General features: G+C 67.1%; 1 protein-coding gene across 1 annotated transcript; it reads right to left on the bottom strand.

Moving 5' to 3' along the window:
• Window positions 1-2,605: 2,605 nt before the first annotated feature.
• ARAF (A-Raf proto-oncogene, serine/threonine kinase) lies at window positions 2,606-16,102 on the bottom strand. The gene is given in 17 exon segments (XM_039510313.1): window positions 2,606-3,084; window positions 3,476-3,610; window positions 5,065-5,196; window positions 5,940-6,058; window positions 6,691-6,737; window positions 6,976-7,152; window positions 7,863-8,065; window positions 8,645-8,724; window positions 8,727-8,813; window positions 9,366-9,423; window positions 9,688-9,835; window positions 10,278-10,370; window positions 10,792-10,946; window positions 11,376-11,478; window positions 11,734-11,837; window positions 13,909-14,113; window positions 15,822-16,102. Coding segments are annotated over 16 exon segments (1,956 nt in total). The 5' UTR covers window positions 14,086-14,113; window positions 15,822-16,102; the 3' UTR covers window positions 2,606-2,946.
• Window positions 16,103-18,583: the final 2,481 nt, after the last annotated feature.

Below are 18,583 nucleotides of genomic sequence, written 5' to 3'. Positions count from 1 at the left end.
CGCCAGCCTCTTCTCCGAGTGACCCCCCCGGAGCCCCCCCGAACCCCCCCCCGGAGCTTCGCCAGCCTCTTCTCCGAGTGACCCCCCGGAGCCCCCCTGAGACCCCCCCGGAGCTTCGCCAGCCTCTTCTCCGAGTGACCCCAGGCCCCGAGACCCCCGAGCTTCGCCAGCCTCTTCTCCGAGTGACCCCAGCCCCGAGCCTCGCCAGCCTCTTCTCCGAGTGACCCCGGAGCCCCCGAGACCCCGGAGCCTCGCCAGCCTCTTCTCCGAGTGACCCCGAGCCCCCGAGACCCCCGAGCCTCGCCAGCCTCTTCTCCGAGTGACCCCGGAGCCCCCGAGCCCCCGAGCCTCACCAGCCTCTTCTCCGAGTGACCCCTGGAGCCCCCGAGCCCCCAGAGCCTCGCCAGCCTCTTCTCCCCTGGAGCCCCGGAGCCCCAGAGCCTCGCCAGCCTCTTCTCCGAGTGACCCCGAGCCCCCGAGCCTCGCCAGCCTCTTCTCCGAGTGACCCCGAGCCCCCGGAGCCTCGCCAGCCTCTTCTCCGAGTGACCCCGAGCCCCCGAGCCCCGGAGCTTCGCCAGCCTCTTCTCCGAGTGACCCGGAGCCCCCGAGCCTCGCCAGCCTCTTCTCCGAGTGACCCCGAGCCCCCGAGCCTCGCCAGCCTCTTCTCCGAGTGACCCCTGAGCCCCCGAGCTTCGCCAGCCTCTTCTCCGAGTGACCCCGAGACCCCGGAGCTTCGCCAGCCTCTTCTCCGAGTGACCCCGGAGCCCCCGAGACCCCGGATCTTCGCCAGCCTCTTCTCCGAGTGACCCCGAGCCCCGAGACCCCGAGCCTCGCCAGCCTCTTCTCCGAGTGATCCCCGGAGCCCCCGAGACCCCCGGAGCTTCGCCAGCCTCTTCTCCGAGTGACCCCGGAGCCCCCGAGAACCCCTGGAGCCTCGCCAGCCTCTTCTCCGAGTGACCCCGGAGCCCCCTGAGCTTCGCCAGCCTCTTCTCCGAGTGACCCCGGAGCCCCCGGAGCCTCGCCAGCCTCTTCTCCGAGTGACCCCGGAGCCCCGAGACCCCAGAGCTTCGCCAGCCTCTTCTCCGAGTGATCCCCGGAGCCCCGAGCTTTGCCAGCCTCTTCTCCGAGTGACCCCGAGCCCCCGAGCTTCGCCAGCCTCTTCTCCGAGGACCCCCGCCAGCCTCTTCCCGAGTCTGAGCCCCCGAGCCTCGCCAGCCTCTTCTCCGAGTGACCCCGAGCCCCCGAGCCCCGAGCCTCGCCAGCCTCTCCTCCGAGTGACCCCGAGCCCCCGAGCCTCGCCAGCCTCTTCTCTGAGTGACCCCCGGAGACCCCCGAAGCTTCGCCAGCCTCTTCTCCGAGTGACCCCAGAGACCCCTACTGCCCCCGCTCCCCAGAGACCCTCCTCCCATGTGATGCCACGGGCCCTCCCTGAGACCCCCAAACCGCCCCATAGATCTTCCCGGGACCCCAATGACGCCCCCTCGCTGCACCGTCCATCCCCCCGCCGGGGACCCCGAGGAGCCGAAGACCCCGCGCCTGCCGCTGCCTGGAGCCCGAACCGCTGTGCTCAGGCCCCGGACCCCATCTGCCGGGGGGCGGGACACGGCCGGGTGGGTGTGGCTGTGTGTGAAATTAATCCCCCCCCAGCCCTGAATCCACCCCAGCCCCCCACATCCCTGCCCCCAGCAACACGCCCCCCACCCCCAAATCCACCCCAGCCCCCCTTAGCCCCCCACTGCCTCCTGTGAGACCCCACCCCTAAATCCACCCGAGACCCCGTAATCCCCATGCTGCCCCTGCAAGACCCCCACCCCTAAATCCACCCTAGCCCCCATAACCCCTACACTGCCTCCTGCGAGACCCCATCCCCAAATCCACCCGAGACCCCGTAATCCCCATGCTGCCCCTCGAGACCCCACTCCCAAATCCACCCCAGCCCCCTTAACCCCCACTGCCCCTGTGAGACCCCACCCCAAATCCACCGAGACCCGTAATCCCCATGCTGCCCCTGTGAGACCCCACCCCAAATCCACCCAAGACCCCATAATCCCCATGCTGCCCCCGAGACCCCCACCCCCAAATCCACCCTAGCCCCTGTAACCCCCATGCTGCCTCCCGTGAGCCCCCACCCCTGAACCCACCCTAGCCCCTGTAACACCCCACATCTCTGCCCCCAGCAACACCCCCTCCCCGCCAGCCCCCATGTACCACCAGCCCAGCCCATCTCCCTTTCCCTGCGGCCCCCCATCAGCCCCCCTGTACAGATCTCAGAGTCTTGCCCCCTCTATATTTTTGAGTGCCCCCCAGCGCTGTGTCGTGACGCCCCCCCCAGCGCGTGATATTTGCGTGTCGTTTCCGTGTTGTGTCATGACGCTTCTACCCCTGCCCCGAATTGGGCCCTGGGGGGCAAAGGAGGGAGCCCAGGACCGGGCCCTTCCTCCCTCCAGCCCAGACGCTGCTCCCCCACCCCTAGTTCCCACTGTGAAGGGGACGGGGCGGGGCCGTCGAGCACAAATTGCTCCCCTCCCCCGTTAGTGATTCTCGTGACACTGTTGTGGGTCCCAATCGTCTGTGATGTCAAAGAAACGCGGCGCGAGGCCGAGCAACCAGAGACCGATATATTAAAACAGAGATTTAACAGCCCACGGGTCGCCCTTAATGCAGCCACCTCTGGGGCGGGGCAGCCAGGAACGGCTGCATAGAACGGCCGGCTCAGCTGATGCTGGGATGCAGCCACCTCTGGGGCGGGGCGAGGTGGGGTGGGAGGTGTCACACATCGATCTCCAGACAATGGACGTTCCTCTGGGGCGATGCTGGCCCTGGGGTTTGGGTGGGGGGAGAAGCTCCCCCCTCTCCGACAGTTGCTCCCGGACACCTGGGTCCCCAAGCTGGGGGAGGCTCGGAGCAGTGGCAGCTCCTGGCACCGGGGGCGTCCGTCTGCCTGGGCTAGGCCAGGGGGCGCAGGGGCGACGGGGGGGAGGAGCCGCAGGGGTCGGTGTGGGAGGCGCGGTGCAGGGAGGGCTCCGACATGCTTCGCTCCAGCTTGGGGAGGAGGCGCTGCAGCTGCTCCACTGTGGCCAGGATCTGGGGGGAGAAAGGGGGTGAGACGGATCCCTCCAACCCCCCAAGCCGGGGAGGGAACCCAGGAGTCCTAGGTCCCAGCCCCCTTCTCCATGCTAACCACTCGTCCCCACTCCCCTCCCAGGGCCGGGGAGAGAACCCAGGAGTCCTGGCTCCCAGCCCCCTTCTCCAATCTAACCACTCGTCCCCACTCCCCTCCCAGAGCCGGGGAGAGAACCCAGGAGTCCTGGCTCCCAGCCCCCCCTGCTCTAACCACCAGACCCCACTCCCCTCCCAGGGCCGGGGAGAGAACCCAGGAGTCCTGGCTCCCAGCCCCCTCTGCTCTAACCCCTACCCCCACCCCCCCCCCAGAGCCGGGAGAGAACCCAGGCGTCCGGGCCCCGCCCCCGCTCACCTTGGGGAAGAGGGGTCTCTCGTCTCGGTTGAATTTCAGGCAGTTCATCATGAGTCTCTTCAGGGACTTGGGGCAGGTGCTGGGCACCCGGCTCATGTCAGGGGACAGGTACCCCCGGCCCACCATGAACAGGATCTGGGGGGCGAGGGGTCAGGTCAGAGCCAGGACACCCCCAAACCCCCATTTAGAACCCCAGGGGCTGCGGGTCGGGAGTGAGGGGCACCGGCAGAGCTTGGGGGGTCAGGGCTGGGCTGGCAGGAGCTGCGGGTCGGGAGTGAGGGGCGCTGGGGGGCGCTGGGGATGTGTGGGTCAGCTGCGAGGGGCGCCGGGGGACGCAGGGGGCTGCAGTCGGCGGTGAGGGGCGCCGGGGGGCTGCGGGAGGAAGTGAGGGGCGCTGGGTGATGTGGGGGCCTGCAGTCGGCAGTGGGGGCAGGGGCTGCAGGTCGGCAATGAGGGGCACCGGGGATGCGGGGCTGCAGTCGGCTGCAAGGGGCTGTGGGAGGCGGCAAGGGGTGCCGGGTGCTGGGGGCTGCAGTCGGCAGCAGGGGGCGCCAGGAGGCCGTGGATCGCCGGTGAGGGGTGCCAGGGGCGCTGGGGGGCTGCAGTCGGCAGTGAGGAGCACCAGGGGGCTGCAGTCGGCAGCGGGAGGCAGCAAGGGGTGCCAGGGGCGCTGGGGGGCTGCAGTCGGCGGTGAGGAGCGCCAGGGGGCTGCAGTCGGCAGCGGAGGGTGCAGGTCAAGGGGGGCCGGGCAGTACCTGGTTGTGGCTGCAGACGTGCCCGTAGGGGAGGCTGTGGGTCGGCAGGGAGGAGTGCTGGGGCGTGGGGGAGAGGAGGGCTGGGGGCACCTGGGTGCTGGGGGTGAGGAGGTTGCAGGGGAGCGGGGCGGGCGGGCGGTACCGCGGCTGCGGACGTGCCCGTAGGGAGGCTGCGGATTGGCAGGAGGGGCGCAGGGGCGCAGGGGTGCTGTGGGGGCCAGTACCTGGTCGCGGCTGCGGACGTGCCTGTAGGGGAGGCTGTGGGTTGGCAGGGAGGGGTGCTGGGGGTGAGGAGGGGCGCAGGGGCACAGGGGTGCTGTTGGGTGCCAGGAGGGCCCCGGGGCGGTACCTGGTCGCGGCTGCGGACGTGCCCGTAGGGGAGGCTGTGGGTGGCAGGGAGGTGCTGGGGCGAGGAGGGGCGCAGGGGGGCGCAGGGGTGCTGTGGGGGGCCAGGAGGGCCCCGGGGGGAGCGGGAGCGGGTCGCGGGTGCGGACGTGCGCGTCGGGGGGGCTGCGGGGTGGCGGGGAGGGGTGCTGGGGCGAGGAGGGGCGCAGGGGGGCACAGGGGTGCTGGGGGGGGCCAGGAGGGCCCCGGGGGGAGCGGTACCTGGTCGCGGCTGCGGACGTGCCCGTAGGGGAGGCTGCGGGTTGGCAGGGAGGGGTGCTGGGGGCGAGGAGGGGCGCAGGGGCACAGGGGTGCTGGGGGCCAGGCGGGCCCCGGGGGGAGCGGTACCTGGTCGCGGCTGCGGACGTGCCCGTAGGGGAGGCTGTGGGTGGCAGGGAGGGGTGCTGGGGCGAGGAGGGGCGCAGGGGTGCAGGGGTGCTGGGGCAGTACCTGGTCGCGGCTGCGGACGTGCCCGTAGGGGAGGCTCCCCGTGGTGAGCTCGAACAGAACCACCCCGTAGGCGTAGACGTCGGACTGGAAGCTGTAGGGGCTGCTGTCCTGCATGCGGATCACCTCGGGCGCCTGCGGGGAGACACCGTTAGGGGCTGGGGGGGCAGGCGCGGGGCGGGTGACAATGGGGCTCTATGGGGCTCAGTGAGGATTTCACCATCCAGAGCACGGAGCCCAGCAGCTGGGGCAGGCTGGTGCAGCGGAGGGGTATTGGGGTCAGCAGGGCGCCATGGGGTGCTGTGGGATTCAGCAGGGCGCTATGGGGCACCGTGGGGTCAGCAGGGTGCTATGGGCGCTGTAGAGCTCGGCAGGGCGCTATGGGGCACCGTGGGGTCAGCAAGGCGCTATGGGACACTATGGGAGTCGGCAGGGCGCTATGGGGGTGAGCTGGGCACAATGCGGGTCAGCTGGGCACTATGAGCGCTGTGGGGCACGGCAGGGCGCTGTGGGGGTCAGCAGGGCACCGTGGGGGTCGGCAGGGCACCGTGGGGGTCGGCAGGGCGCTATGGGGGTGAGCTGGGCGCGATGGGCGCTGTAGAGCTCGGCAGGACGCTATGGGCGCTGTGGGGCACGGCAGGGCACCGTGGGGGTCGGCAGGGCGCTATGGGGGTGAGCTGGGTGCTATGGGGCACGGCAGGGCGCTGTGGGGCATAGCAGGGTGCTGTGGGGGTGAGCAGGGCGCTATGGGGGTGAGCTGGGTGCTGTGGGGCATAGCAGGGTGCTGTGGGGGTGAGCAGGGCGCTATGGGGGTGAGCAGGGCGCGATGGGCGCTGTGGGGCACGGCAGGATGCTATGGGGCGCCGTGGGGCTCTCACCATCCAGAGCACGGAGCCCCGGGGCTGCTCGACCCGGCGGGCCCCACTCCAGTGCGTCTTCACCGTGGCCAGGCCGAAGTCACCGATCTTCACCGTCAGCCCCTCGTGCAGGAAGATGTCTGGGGGGAGGGTTAGGGGGCGACCGGCACCAACGAGTCCCCCACAGCAGCCCCCACCTCAGCAACAACCCCCACAGCACAGACCCCCTGGGAAACACCTGTCGCCCCCCCATTCCTCCGGCCCTGCCGCCATCTTGGCTACGCCCCCCCCCCATTCCCCCGGCCCTGCCGCCATCTTGGCTACGCCCCCCCCCATTCCCCCGGCCCTGCCGCCATCTTGGCTACGCCCCCCCCCATTCCCCCGGCCCTGCCGCCATCTTGGCTACGCGCCCCCCGCCATTTCCCCGGCCCTGCCGCCATCTTGAATCGCCCATTCCCCAGCCCTGCCACCATCTTGGATACACCCCCTCATTCCCCAACCCTGCTGCCATCTTGGATACCCCCATTCCCCGGCCCTGCCGCCATCTTGGATATGCCCCCATTCCCCGGCCCTGCCGCCATCTTGGATACACACCCCCTCATTCCCCCAACCCTGCCGCCATCTTGGATACCCCCCCCACCCCGTCCTCCGGCCCTGCCGCCATCTTGGATACCCCCCCCATTCCCCCGGCCGTGCCGCCATTTTGGATACGCCCCCCCATTCCCCCCGGCCCTGCCACCACTGGAGCCCGCCATGGGGGGCCGTAGGATACTGTTGGATTTCAGGTCCCGGTGGATGATGCTCTTGGCATGAAGATAACTAGGGAGGGGAGAGAAAGCGGGGGGAGCCCCCATGAGCAGTGCCCCCTGCCCCCACATTCCCATAATGCCAGCCCCTGCCATGACTCCCTGCCCCCAGCCCTCCCCATTGTCAGCCCCTCACTGCACCAGCCCCACTCCCCATAGCTCCCAACCACCCCGGGCCCCATCACGCAAGCCCCTGCCTCCCACCCCCCGCCCCATAGCAGCCCCCTGCCGCCCCCCCCCCCAGGACTCACTCCATGCCCTGGGCCGTCTGGCGCGCCACCTCGGTGCGGGCGGGGGCGTCCAGCCGGGTCTCGCAGACGTGGAGGTGCCGGTACAGGCTGCTGCCCTCGCACCACTGGGTGATGATGGCGAAACTCGGCCGCGTCATGAACCCCATGAACAGCAGCACGTTGACGTGACGCGTCCGCCTGCGGGGGCCGGGGGGGGGTCACTGGGGGGGTAGGCGCTGGGGTCTGTCCCCCCCCTCTCCCCAGCCCACCACCCCCGGATGCCTGGGTCCTTCCCCAACACCGTCCCCGGAGGCCTGGTACCCCTGGATGCCTGGGTCCCTCCTGCTGCAAACCGCCACCCCCGGACACCGGGGTCCCTCCTCCAACACCATCCCTGGACACCTGGCCCCCACCCCAGACCGGTCCCCTGACACCGGGGTCTCTTTTGACCCAAACCGCCACCTCTGGATACCTGGATCCCCCCTGACCACCACCTCCGGACACCTGGGTCCCTCTCACTGCAAACCACCAGCCCCGGACACCTGGGTGCCCCCGACTCCCACCCCCAGACTCCTGGGTCCCCTGCAAACTGCTAACCCCCTGGAAGCCGGAGTCCCCCCCCTTGCTCCATGAACCCCTGGATGCCTGGGTCCCTCCTTCTGGCCTACGAACCCTGACACCGGGGCCCCCTCCCCAGTCTGCCTTTGCCCACCCCGGACGCCAGGGTCCTTCCAGCCCCACCTGGATGCCGGGGTTCCCCGTGGATAACGGGGTCCCTCCTGCTCCCCCAAGAGGCCAATGTCTCTCCCCGTCACCTGCCCCCAGACTCTCGGTCCCCGCTGGATGCTGGGGTCCCTCCTGCCTCCCTCCCAGAGGCCAGCGGCCCTCCCGGACGCCGGGGTTCCTACCTGAGTACCTGCATCTCGTTCTTGAAGGCCTGCACCTGCTGGGCCGTGGGCTGCGTCACCTTGAGGATTTTCACGGCCACGTGGCCGTGCCAGCGGCCCTGGTAGACGGTGCCGAAGGAGCCGGCTCCCACCCGGCGCAGCAGGATCACCTCGTGCGGGGGCACCTCCCACTGGTAGCCCGAGTCCCGGTAGCCCAGGGCCTTCTGCAATGGGGGCGGGGGGGGGGAGAGGGCAGTGAGGGGCTTGTTCCATTCCCTCCCCCAACCCTGCTCAGCCTGGGGGGACGCCCCAGCCGAACGCCGCCCCCAGCCTCGGTTTCCCCTGGTGCAGATCCCTCGAGAACGACCGACCCCCGGCTTCTTCGGAGCCCCCCTTTGTGGGAAGGCCTCTGGGCTGCCCCCCCAGCTGTCTCTTCTCCAGACCCCACCCGCCCCATGGGGTGCCCCGGAGCCCCCCACACCCCCGGCACGACCGGCCTTTCTCGCCCCTGCCCCCCATCGGTGGCGTGGAGGAGTCGGGGGCAGGGGACGGGGGGATGGAGTTGGGGGCACAGGCTCAGGGGTGGGGGTCACATCAGGAGCCGTGGGAGGGGGTCAGAGATAGCAGGTGGGTGGGGGCAGGAGATGGGGGCCCAATATGGGAGAGGGGAGGGGGTACAAGGCTGGGGAGTAGGGCAGGATTGGGGGCTATGGGGGGCAGGGCATGAGGGAGGTGCAGGGCATCGTGGGGGGCAGGGACACTGGGGGGCAGACATCCCCCCTAGCCGCCCCCCCCCAACTCACCACCTTCTTCTTGTCCTCGGCCGACGACGCCGACCCCTTCCGCTCCTTGGGGGGCTGCGGGGGCGACTTGGAGGGGGCCCCATGGCGCCCGGAAGGCTCCTGGGGGGGGCTGGGACCTGGGGGAGACCCTTCCCCCCCACCTGGCGCTGGGCAAAGAGAGTGGAGTGAGCTGGGGACCCCAGAGCTGCCCCCCACCCCCGCACTGAGCCTCCAACCTCCCTCGAGTGCCCCCTGCCCCCCCAGAAGCGCCCCCTACCCCCGGCAGCACCGTGCCCCGCCTGCCCCTGCAGCACAGCACCCCCACTGAACATCCCACCCCTCAGCAGCACAGCACCTCCCGAACCTCCCTAGCAGCACAGCACCCCTGAGCCCCTACCCCCCCACAGCACAGCACCCCCGAACCCCTAGCGCCACAGCGCCCTTGAGCCCCACGCCCGCCCCGGCAGCACAGCGCCCCGCCTGCCCCTGCAGCACAGCGCCCACTGAACCTCCCACCCATCCCCAGCAGCACAGCGCCCCGAGCCCCTAGCGGCACAGCGCCCCTGAGCCCCGCCCGCCCGGCAGCACCATGCCCCACCTGCCCCTGCAGCAGCGCCCCGAACCCCCAGCAGCACAGCGCCCACTGAGCCCCCGCCCGCCCCGCAGCACAGCGCCCCTGAGCCCCAGCCTGGTGCCCCGAGCAGCGCCTCCTGCTGAGCCCCCGAGCCTCCCCCCCCCCAGCCCGGCGCCTCCAAACCACGGGGGTTCTCACCGTCTGTGTGGAAGCTCATGGCCGCGATCTGAAAAAGGGGGGAAGAGCTCAGAGACCCCAAGAGGAAACGAACCCTCCAGGGTCTGTCCGTCCGGGTCTGCGGGCGTCCGTCTGTCCCCGGATCTGCGCCCCCTGGCAGTGGGGCTGAGCCCTGCGTGCCCCAAGATTCCTGGCCCCTTCCCCCGGCCCCCCCGCTGGCCCCCCTCGGGCCCATTCCCCACCCCCTGAGCCAGCCAGTCCCCGCCCTGGGGCTGGGGGGAGCCGGCCCCACCCCGCCCTGCCGGGCTCTCACCTGCAGGCTGGCGGCGTCCCCGGGCTCGGCCGTGCTGACCATGTGCACGTTGGGGGTGGAGGTGGAGCGGTGGCGCTGGAGGGGCTGCCCCCCGCCGGGGGGGTCCGGGAAGCTGAAGGCGTCGGGGCCAAGACACTGCTGGCGGGAGCTGGGGGGGGCACAGGCAGACGAGCGCCGGGTCAGTGGCTCCCTTCCCCTCCCGGAGTCCCTGGCTCCTGGGCAGGGGTCCTAGCCCCTCCCTCCTCCCCTCCCCGACCGATCCCCGAATCGGGGGCCGCAGGGTCCCGGCCGTGGTCGCCCCGGGGTCACACCCAGAGCTCCGGCTCCAGGATCCCGGCAGCCCTCGCAGCGGCCCCCCAAAGCTCTCGCAGAGTCGCTGCCCCGCAGCCCGTCAGGACACACCCCCGCCTTCGCTCCCGGGCATCCAGGTTTCCACAGAACCATCTGACACCAGATTTCCTGCTGCCCCGTTTACACGGCTCCAGCCCCCGGTCGCTCTGGATCGGTGACCCGGCCTGTGTCAGTCCCCCCGCAATCTGGGGGTGATTTCCTCCCACGTTCCCCCGGGGTGGGACTGGGGGCTCCCGTACCTGGTGGGTTGCGGCGTTAGGGGGGCCAGGCCGGGCCGGGCCGAGGGGGAATCCTGCCCCTGCGCGTCGGGGTAGGGATCGTGGCTGTAAATCCTGTGGGGGGGGAGGAGAGAGAATGTGGGGTGCAGATGCCCCTCACTCCCGACCCGCAGCCCCTGCTAGCCCAGCCCTGGGCTCCCCCCACAGCCCTGCCGGTGCCCCTCACTCCCGACCCGCAGCCCCTGCCAGCCCAGCCCTGGCCACCCTCATCACACACCCATCCCCTTCCCATTAGCACTCCGGACGCCTGGGTCCCCTCGTCCCATGGCAGGCCAGAGAGGGTCCCCATGGGCCTGCCTCCTTTAGGTACAGGGCATGGGAGGGGCAGGGAGGGCTGCAGGGGGGTCACTCACGGGCCGTGGGCGGCACCCGGGGCCACGCACGCGCTGGGCACGTGGCTGGGGGGTCGAGGGCTGCGGAGGATCTGGGGGTCTGGAGGCCTGGGGGGGCCATGGGGGATCTGGGGGTCACTCACGGGCAGTGGGCCGCTCCCAGGGCCACGCACACGCTGGGCACGCGGCTGCTGCAGTTCTGGTGGAATTTGTAGCCGCACGTCTGGCAGCGGAAGCCGTGGAAGAGGAACTTGAGGCAGAAGTCGCAGAAGGCCAGGCTGAAAAACGTCTTACGGACCTGGGGGGACAGACAGACACATGGAGGGTCTCTCGGGGCCGGTGCATTATTGTAGAGTCTCTAGGGGGCTGGTGCGTTATTGTAGGGTCTCCCGGGGGCCGGTGCGTTATTGTTGGGTCTCTCGGGGGCTGGTGCATTATTGCAGGGTCTCTCGGGGCTCGGTGTGTTATTGTTGGGTCTCTCAGGGCCGGTGCATTATTGTAGAGTCTCTAGGGGGCTGGTGCGTTATTGTAGGGTCTCTCAGGGCCGGTGTGTTATTGTAGGGTCTCTTGGGGGCCGGGGCATTATTGTAGGGTCTCTCGGGGGCTGGTATGTTATTGTAAGGTCTCTCAGGGCCGGTGTGTTATTGTAGGGTCTCTCGGGGGCCGGTGTGTTATTGTAGGGTCTCTCGGGGGCCGGTGTGTTATTGTAGGGTCTTCTGGGACTCACAAAGTTGTGCATGGTGAGTGGCACCTCGTCCAGCACCTCCACGTAGAGAACCTGCCCCTCCAGTGGGGTGATGTCTGTGTCCCAGGCGGTCAGCAGCTTCGTCCTGCCAGAGAGACGGGTCAGAACCGGACCCAGCCCCCGGCCGGGCCGCTGCCCCCCACTCCCGACCCGCAGCCCCCACCCCAGAACCCTGCTGGTGCCCCCACTCCCGACCTGCAGCCCCCGAACCCTGCTGGTGCCCCTCACTCCCGACCCACAGCCCCGCTCACCTGCCCAAGCGCCAGTGCCCCTCACTCCCGACCCGCAGCCCCCCCAGCCCTGCCGGTGCCCCTCACTCCCGACCCGCAGCCCCGCTCACCCGCCCAGGCGCCGATACACCGCGCAGCAGTCCTGGTTCAGCCCTCGCACCTTCAGCGCTTTGTCCAGGGCATCGTAGACGGTGGCTCCCGGCCGCACGTTGACCTGACATGGGGGAGGGGTTACACACGGCTTCTGCCCCCCCCCAGGGCACTGGTGAGCTCAGCCCCCCTCCCCCTGCACAGCCTGCAACGGACTCCCCCACGTAGCCAGGTAGACACCCACACTCGTGCAAGGCACGGCTGGAGTGCCCCTCACCCCCGGGGAGCTCTGCAACAAGACACACGTGTGCAATTGCACGGACGGTGCTCACGCTCCCCTGCATGCCAGGGAGCCGTGTGCAATGACACTGCCTGTGCTCATATCCCCTGCACACCCAATACATACCGAGGGAGCCGTGCAAGACCTGTGCCTATGCAATTGCACGGACCGTGCTCATGCTCCCCGGCACACCACAGCTGTGCTCCGGCAGCCGTGCACTGAGCCAGGCGCGTGTGCAGTTGCACGGTCTGTGCTTACCCCCCTGCACATCTAGGGCACCGTGCAAAGCGCTGGAGGCTGGGGAGGAGAGACATAAGAATGGCCGGAGGGGTCAGACCAAGGGTCCATCCAGCCCCACGTCCTGTCCTCTGCCAGTGGCCAACGCCGGGTGCCCCAGAGGGAGTGAACAGAACAGGGAATTGTCAAGTGTCCATCCCCTGTCGCCCATTCCCAGCTCCTGGCAGTCAGAGGCCGGTGACACCGTCCCTGCCCAGCCTGGCTACTAGCCACTGATGCACCTGAACTCCATGAATCTGTCTAGCTCCCTTCTGAACCCTGTTACGGCCTTGGCCTTCACAGCTCCCTCCGGCGAGGAGTTCCACAGGTTGACTGTGCGTTGGGTGAAGAAATACTTCCTTGTGTTTGTGTTAAACCTGCTGCCTGTTCAGTTCATTGGGGACCCCTAGTTCTCCTGTTCTGAGAAGGGGTAAATAACACGTCCCCGATTTACTTTCTCCGCCCCAGTCATGAGTTTATAGACTCTCTCGTATCCCCCCGAATCACCTTAATTCCAACCTGAACAGTCCCCGGCTGATTAATCTCTCCTCACACGGCAGCTGCTCTAGACCCTGGTCAGTTTTGTTGCCCTTTTCTGAACCTTTTCCAATTCCAATCTAGCTTTCGGGAGACGGGGCGGCCAGACCTGCACGCAGTGTTCACGGTGTGGGTGAACCACGGACTGATCTGGAGGCAACAGGATATTTCCTCTCTTCTCTCTCCCTTTCCTAATGACTCCCAACGCGCCGGTCGCTTTTTGGCCGCCGCTGCGCATCAGGTGGATGATTTCACAGAACTCTCCACAGTGACACCAAGGTCTTTCCCGAGTGGTAACAGCTAATCCAGACCCATCATTGCGTGCGGAGAGCTGGATTCTGGTCTCCGACGTGCATCACTTCGCGTTTATCAACGTTGAATTTCCTCTGCCCTTTTCTTGCCCAGTCACCAGTTTGGGGAGGTCCCTCTGTCGCTCTTCGCAGGCTGCCTGGGACTTAACTGTCTGGAGCAGTTTTGTATCAGCTGCCAACTTTGCCACCTCCCTGTTCACCCCTTGTCCCAGATCGTTTATGAGGCTGTTGACTAGGGCCGGGCCCAGCACAGACCCCTGGGGGGGGGACACGATTTAACCCCCCTCCATTCTGAAAACTGACCATTTATTCCTCCCCTTTGTTTCCTGTCTTTGAACCAGCTCCCGACCCATGAGGGGACCTTCCCTCGTGTCCCAGGGCAGCTCACTTCGCGTAAGAGCCTTTGGTGAGGGACCTTGTCAAAGGCTTTCTGGAAATCTAAGGCCACTAGATCCCCTGGATCCCCCTTGTCCACGTGCTCATTGACCCCTCAAAGATCTAGTAGATTGGTGAGGCGCGATTTCCCTTTACCAAAACCCTGTTGACTCTTCCCCCAACAAATTCCGTTCATCGCGGAGTCGGGCAATTTGGTTCTTTACTAGTTTCAGCCCCTTTGCCCCGTACTGAGGTGAGGCTCACGGGCCTCTGGCTGCCGGGGTCGCCTCCCATTAGCCACCCTCTGGTCATTGAGTCCAGTCAGCTGGTGCCTGAGGCTGGCCGGGGACCTGCTTGCTCCCAGCCCCTCCCCCGGGGCCCCCCCCGCCCCGTCCCCCCGGCGAAGGGGACCTCACCACGGTGCGCTGCTGGTTGGGCAGATAGACCTTGACGGTGCCGGTGCCGGCGGCCGGGCCCGCCTCAGCTGCGGGGCTCTCGTCCGGCGCCGCCCCCCGGGGCGGCTCCATGGGCACCGGGCCCTCCACGCGCAGGCCATTGGAGATGGGGCAGGAGGAGTCCGAGCAGCGCCGCATGGGGGGAGGCAATGGGGGGGGGGAGAGCCTGGGGAGAAGGGGGGAGAGTGAGACACGCGGCACCCCCAATAGCACAGCGCCCCCCCACCAGCACGATGCCCCCCGCCGCACCCCTACCTGCCCCCTGCTATCCCGACCCTAGGCTCCCCGCACCCCCTGCTCTGCCAGCGCCCCTCAGTCCTGACCCTGGGTTCTCTGACCCACTCCGGGAGGGGGGGGGGGCTGGTGGCCAGACCAGTGGGGGCTGGGAGCCAGGACTCCTGGGTTCTCTCCCCAGCTCTGGGAGGGGAGTGGGGCCTGGTGGGTGAGAGAAGGAGGGGGCTGGGAGCCAGGACTCCTGGGTTCTCTCCCTGGCTCTGGGAGGGGAGTGAGGGAAGAGCAGTGGCTGTAGCTGATAGCACCCACCTAGCATAGGCTGTCGGGTGGGGGAGGGGCTGCTGAGAACTGGGGTCTTTGGGGCCCGTGCGGCTGTGGGGTGAAAACCAGCCCCCAGCTACTCCCAGCGTGAAAGTGTCACCCTGCAGCTGGGCAGAAAGCAACAGCCTGGCCCTGGGGTGCAGCCAGCTCTGGGGCAGGGCAGCTGGGGAAACAGCTGCATATAACATGGGGGGAGGGAGATTCCATTGCACTGGGGGGGGCGCTGCAGCCCCCACTCACCCCCTGCTATGGGGGGAGGGAGACTCCATTGCGCGGGGGGGGGCGCTGCAGCCCCCATTCACCCCCTGCTATGGGGGGAGGGAGACTCCATTGCGCGGGGGGGGCCGTTGCAGCCCCCATTCACCCCCTGCTATGGGGGGAGGGAGATTCCATTGCACTGGGGGGGGGGCGCTGCCGCCCCTGCTGCCCCTGCTATGGGGAGGAGATTCCATTGCGCGGGGCGCTGCAGCCCCACTCACCCCTGCTATGGGGAGGAGATTCCATTGCACTGGGGCCGCTGCAGCCCCATTCACCCCCTGCTATGGGGGGAGGGAGATTCCATTGCACTGGGGGCGCTGCAGCCCTGCTGCCCCTGCTATGGGGAGGAGATTCCATTGCGCGGGGGCGCTGCAGCCCCACTCACCCCTGCTATGGGGAGATTCCATTGCACTGGGGCGCTGCCGCCCCTGCTGCCCCTGCTATGGGGGGAGGGAGATTCCATTGCACTGGGGGGGCCGTTGCAGCCCCCATTCACCCCCTGCTATGGGGGAGGGAGATTCCATTACACTGGGGCGCTGCAGCCCCTGCTGCCCCTGCTATGGGGAGGAGATTCCATTGCACTGTGGGGGCCGTTGCAGCCCCATTCACCCCTGCTATGGGGAGGGAGATTCCATTGCACTGGGGCGCTGCAGCCTGCTGCCCCTGCTATGGGGAGGAGATTCCATTGCGCGGGGCGCTGCAGCCCCACTCACCCCTGCTATGGGGAGGAGATTCCATTGCACTGGGGGCGCTGCAGCCCTGCTGCCCCTGCTATGGGGAGGAGATTCCATTGCACGGGGCGCTGCAGCCCCTGCTGCCCCCCTGCTATGGGGGGAGGGAGATTCCATTGCGCGGGGGGGGGCGCTGCAGCCCCTGCTGCCCCTGCTATGGGGGGAGGGAGATTCCATTGCACCCAGCTGGGGGGGGGCGCTGCAGCCCCTGCGATGGGGGGAGGGAGATTCCATTGCACTGGGGGGGGGGCGCTGCAGCCCCTGCTGCCCCTGCTATGGGGGGAGGGAGATTCCATTGCACCCAGCTGGGGGGGAGCAGGAAGTTCCTACCTGTCACAAGGAACCAGCCACCATCTTGAATGAAAGTACCAAAGGGGCGTGGCCTGGGGGCTGACGTCAGATGGGCGGGGCCTGTGTGGGACGGGTTTAACCCTTCCCCTGCTGCAGGACTCCTGGGTTCTCTCCCCGGCTCTGGGAGGGGAGGGGGACTAGTGGTTAGAGCAGGGGGGAGGGTCTGGGAGTCCGGACGCCTGGGTTTCCCCCGCTGGCCCTGCGTCACTCCCCAGGGGGCGGCAGAGACCGGGGACGGGACTTGTTTCTCCCGGAGCTGCCCGGACGCCTGGGTTCCCTGGGCCTTGGGGGGGGGGTGAGGATCCTAGCTCGGGCCGGGCGCTGGGGGGGCGCCGTTGGGAAGGGGGCTGGGCGGGGGCGCTCTCCCCTGGCAGTCGGGGCCGGGCGCTGGGGTGCTGTGGGTCAGGGGGCTGGGCAGGGGGCACTGTCCCCCGGCAGGCAGGGCCGGGCGCCATGGGGCAGGGAGTGGGGCAGAGGATGCTCCCCCATGGCAGTCAGGGCTGGGCGCTGGGGGGCGCCGTGGGGCAGGGGGCTGGGCGGGGGGCGCTCTCCCCTGGCAGTCGGGGCCGGGCGCTGGGGGGGCGCCGTGGGGCAGGGGGCTAATGCAGGAGGACGCTGTGATTTTGAAAGCCCCCTGCTGTCCTTGGCCCTTCCGTTAACGGCCGCCGCGCTGCGCCCCAGAGGTGGCTGCAATTTGCCGGGTTCTCGTACTCGGGACCTGCTGACGGAGCTGGGGTTTGACCCACCTTCGGCTTGGTACCTTTGTGATGGACTGAGCATGTCCCGGATTAACTCCTGAGTCCGTCACCCCTATTACAGCAGTAACACACACACACACACTCAGCACACGGGTCAGCTCCTCCAGCAGGGACACACACACACACAGAGCACACACACGGGTCAGCCCCTCCAGCAGGGACACACACACACACAGAGCACACACACACGGGTCAGCCCCTCCAGCAGGGAAATACACAAAAACACACACACCGCCCAATCACACAACACAACACACCCATCAAAAGCCATACAGTAAGTCAGTAGCAGAACTGAAAATAGAAGAACTCAGGATAGATAGATAGATAGATACGGAGGGTGGATGGGGATAGATAGATAGATAGAGGGGGTGGCTGAGGATGGATAGACAGATAGATTAGATGGTGTGTATAGGGTTGGATAGATACATAGACAGAGAAAGAGGAGTGTCTATGAGATGACAGACAGACTGATTAGATGTGGGGGGTTGCAGATAGATGAAGAGGGGTGTGTATAGGGAGATATCTAGTTTAGATGTGGGTAGATGGATGGGAGGGGTGTGGATTGATACAGAGGAGAGATGGGTGGATGGATAGAGGGGATGGATGGAGGGAGGTGAGGAGGGATGGATGGATGGGGTGGGTGGATGGATGGAGAGAGGGGAGGGATGGGTGGATGGATGCATAGTGGGGAGGGATTGGTGGATAGGAGGATGGATGGATAGAGGGAAGGGATGGATGGGGTGGGTGGATGGATGGAGTGAGGGAGGGAGGGAAGGGATGGCTTGATAGTGGGGAGGGATAGTTGGATGGATGGATGAATAGTCGGGAGGGATGGGTGGATGGATAGTGGGGAGGGATAGGTGGATGGATGGATGAATAATGGGGATGGATGGGTGGATAGAGGGGAGGGATGAATGGATAATGGAGAGGGATGGGTGGGTGGATGGATAGATAGAGGGGAGGGATGGATGGATAGATAGAGAGGAGGGATGGATGGGTGGTTGGATAGTGGGGAGGGATGGATGGATGGATAGAGAGGAGGGATGGATGGATAGAGGGAAGGGATGGATGGATGGATGGATAGTGGGGATGGATGAATGGAGGGATAGATGAGAGGGATGGATGAATGGAGGGATGGATGGGTGGATAGTGGGGATGGATGGGTGGATGGATGGATAGAGAGGAGCTATGGATGGATGGACAGTGGGGATGGATGGATGGAGGGATAGAGGGGAGGGATGGATGGAGGGATAGAGGGGAGGGATGGATGGATGGATGGGTGGTTGGATAGAGGGGAGGGAGGGATGGATGGATAGAGGGGAGGGATGGATGGATGGGATGGATGGGTGGTTGGATAGTGGGGAGGGATGGATGGATGGATGGATAGAGGGGAGGGATGGATAGACGGGATGGATGGATGGATAGAGGAGAGGGATGGATGGATGGATAGAGGGGAGAGATGGATGTGTGGTTGGATAGAGGGGAGGGATGGCTGGGTGGATAGAAGGGATGGATGGATGAATGGAGGGATAGAGGGGAGGGATGGATAGACGGGATGGATGGGTGGTTGGATAGAGGGGATGGATGGATAGAGGAGAGGGATGGATAGACGGGATGGATGGGTGGTTGGATAGAGGGGAGGGATGGATGGATGGATAGAGGGGAGGGATGGATAGATGGGATGGATGGGTGGTTGGATAGAGGGGAGGGATGGATGGATGGATAGAGGAGAGGGATGGATAGACGGGATGGATGGGTGGTTGGATAGTGGGGATGGATGGATGGATAGAGGGGAGGGATGGATGGATGGATAGAAGGGATGGATGGATGAATGGAGGGATAGGGGGAGGGATGGATAGACGGGATGGATGGGTGGTTGGATAGAGGGGAGGGATGGATGGATGGATAGAGGAGAGGGATGGATAGACGGGATGGATGGGTGGTTGGATAGAGGGGAGGGATGGATGGATGGATGGATGGATG

The sequence above is a fragment of the Mauremys reevesii genome, linkage group 22 (genome assembly GCF_016161935.1).
Source record: "Mauremys reevesii isolate NIE-2019 linkage group 22, ASM1616193v1, whole genome shotgun sequence".
NCBI lineage: Eukaryota > Metazoa > Chordata > Testudines > Geoemydidae > Mauremys > Mauremys reevesii.
Note: the sequence above shows the minus strand (reverse complement) of the source record. Positions and strands in the feature narration are given on the sequence as shown.